The sequence below is a fragment of the Penaeus monodon genome, chromosome 22 (genome assembly GCF_015228065.2).
Source record: "Penaeus monodon isolate SGIC_2016 chromosome 22, NSTDA_Pmon_1, whole genome shotgun sequence".
Taxonomy (NCBI): Eukaryota; Metazoa; Arthropoda; class Malacostraca; order Decapoda; family Penaeidae; genus Penaeus; species Penaeus monodon.
This window is the reverse complement of record NC_051407.1, coordinates 9841529-9842764: the sequence shown is the minus strand read 5'-3', so window position 1 is coordinate 9842764 and position 1236 is coordinate 9841529. Positions and strand designations below refer to the sequence as shown.

Sequence of the window (1236 nt, the reverse complement as noted above, 5' to 3'; positions counted from 1 at the left end):
CTTCGAGGATCCTTTTTCAGTTAAACCGCAGACTTCCTTAGTCGGCAGCGCTGGCTTGACAGGGCAGCGCCGCCTGGACGTGTGAACTGATTGCAGCGACGAGTTGGGTGGGTGGGTGAGGGGATTAAGGGGGAAGGGGGGGAGTCAGGCTACGTGCCGGCCCTCGCACAGAACTGCACGCTTCGTTCGCAAGCGCCGTCCCTGTCCACCGTATTTCGCGGATATCACGCCGCCCACGCCGCCCACGCTGCTGTCCCCCCGTGTCTCGAGTGACGTCTCGGCCGAGGGACCGCGGCCTGATCCGTGTCAGCGGAGAGGAGGAATGGAGCGAATCGAGGCGGGCTTTTGAGGGCATCGCAGAGTGAAGTGGGTCATTCGCTCATTCGCAGGGCATTATTCACTGCACTGTGATGGTTAACGGGCGGCGTGGCGGAAGCAGAGCATGCCCTGGCAGGTGGGCAGAGTGACAGTGCGCTGCGGATCAGGGCCACGGTATACTTAGTCGGCGCCGCCAGCGCACGCCCTGTTCACTCGCCTTGTGCCCCGCGCCTTGTGCACACCGCCGCTGCTCCGGCCTACGTGCCTCGTCTCTTGCTCGCAAGGACTCGCAGGACTATTGTGCCGCTCCTTGGCCACGCCGTGTCGACTCCGTGGTGCCCGTCAGTGCCCCGCCATGTGCAAGTGGATTGTTGGACGCGAAGTGTGTAGTGTGTGCGGCAAGGCGCCCCCGCATGCTTGGCCGGGCGCCGCCCACCTGCCCAAAATGCTGGCGCCGACCGCAACCAGCCTCCTGGAGCGCTACTGGGCGCTCACCGCCGCGCGCATCCCCGCCTGGGACTCGCCGCGGGAGGCGCTGGCCGGCGCGGGATTCGGGCCCGACGCCGACCAGGCGCCGCAGGACGCTGCTGACCTTTTGACCCAGGACGCCCCGCCCCTTGAACCCTGCCCGGCCGTGGGCCACGACGGCGACGGCAGCACATGGACAGAGCCGCGGTGCCCTCAGCCAATGGACGCTCTCGAAAAGCTGGTGTGTGGCCAGCCGGGGGCGCCGGCCACGCCCACCTGGCCGGCCCAACAGATGGTCAAGGGCTCCACGCTGCCCCGGGGCTTCCTCCTTCCAGAGACCGTCTTCCTCTTTGAGGAAGGTGAGATGCCATTCCGTGTTTATGCTTCCTGTCATGACCAGTGTTATGGCCCCTGTAATGGTAGCTGTGGTAATGACATAAGAATAACAGA

At 65.3% G+C, this 1236-nt stretch overlaps 1 protein-coding gene across 1 annotated transcript in view; it reads left to right on the top strand.

The window, feature by feature from the left end:
* Positions 1–534: 534 nt before the first annotated feature.
* LOC119586926 (phosphatidylinositol 3-kinase regulatory subunit alpha-like) overlaps positions 535–1236 on the top strand; it is a gene marked incomplete in the record, with an annotated part of 97204 nt that continues 96502 nt past the window's right edge. The window contains 1 exon segment of the mRNA XM_037935655.1: positions 535–1145. Within this exon segment, the coding sequence (XP_037791583.1) occupies positions 674–1145 (472 nt within the window).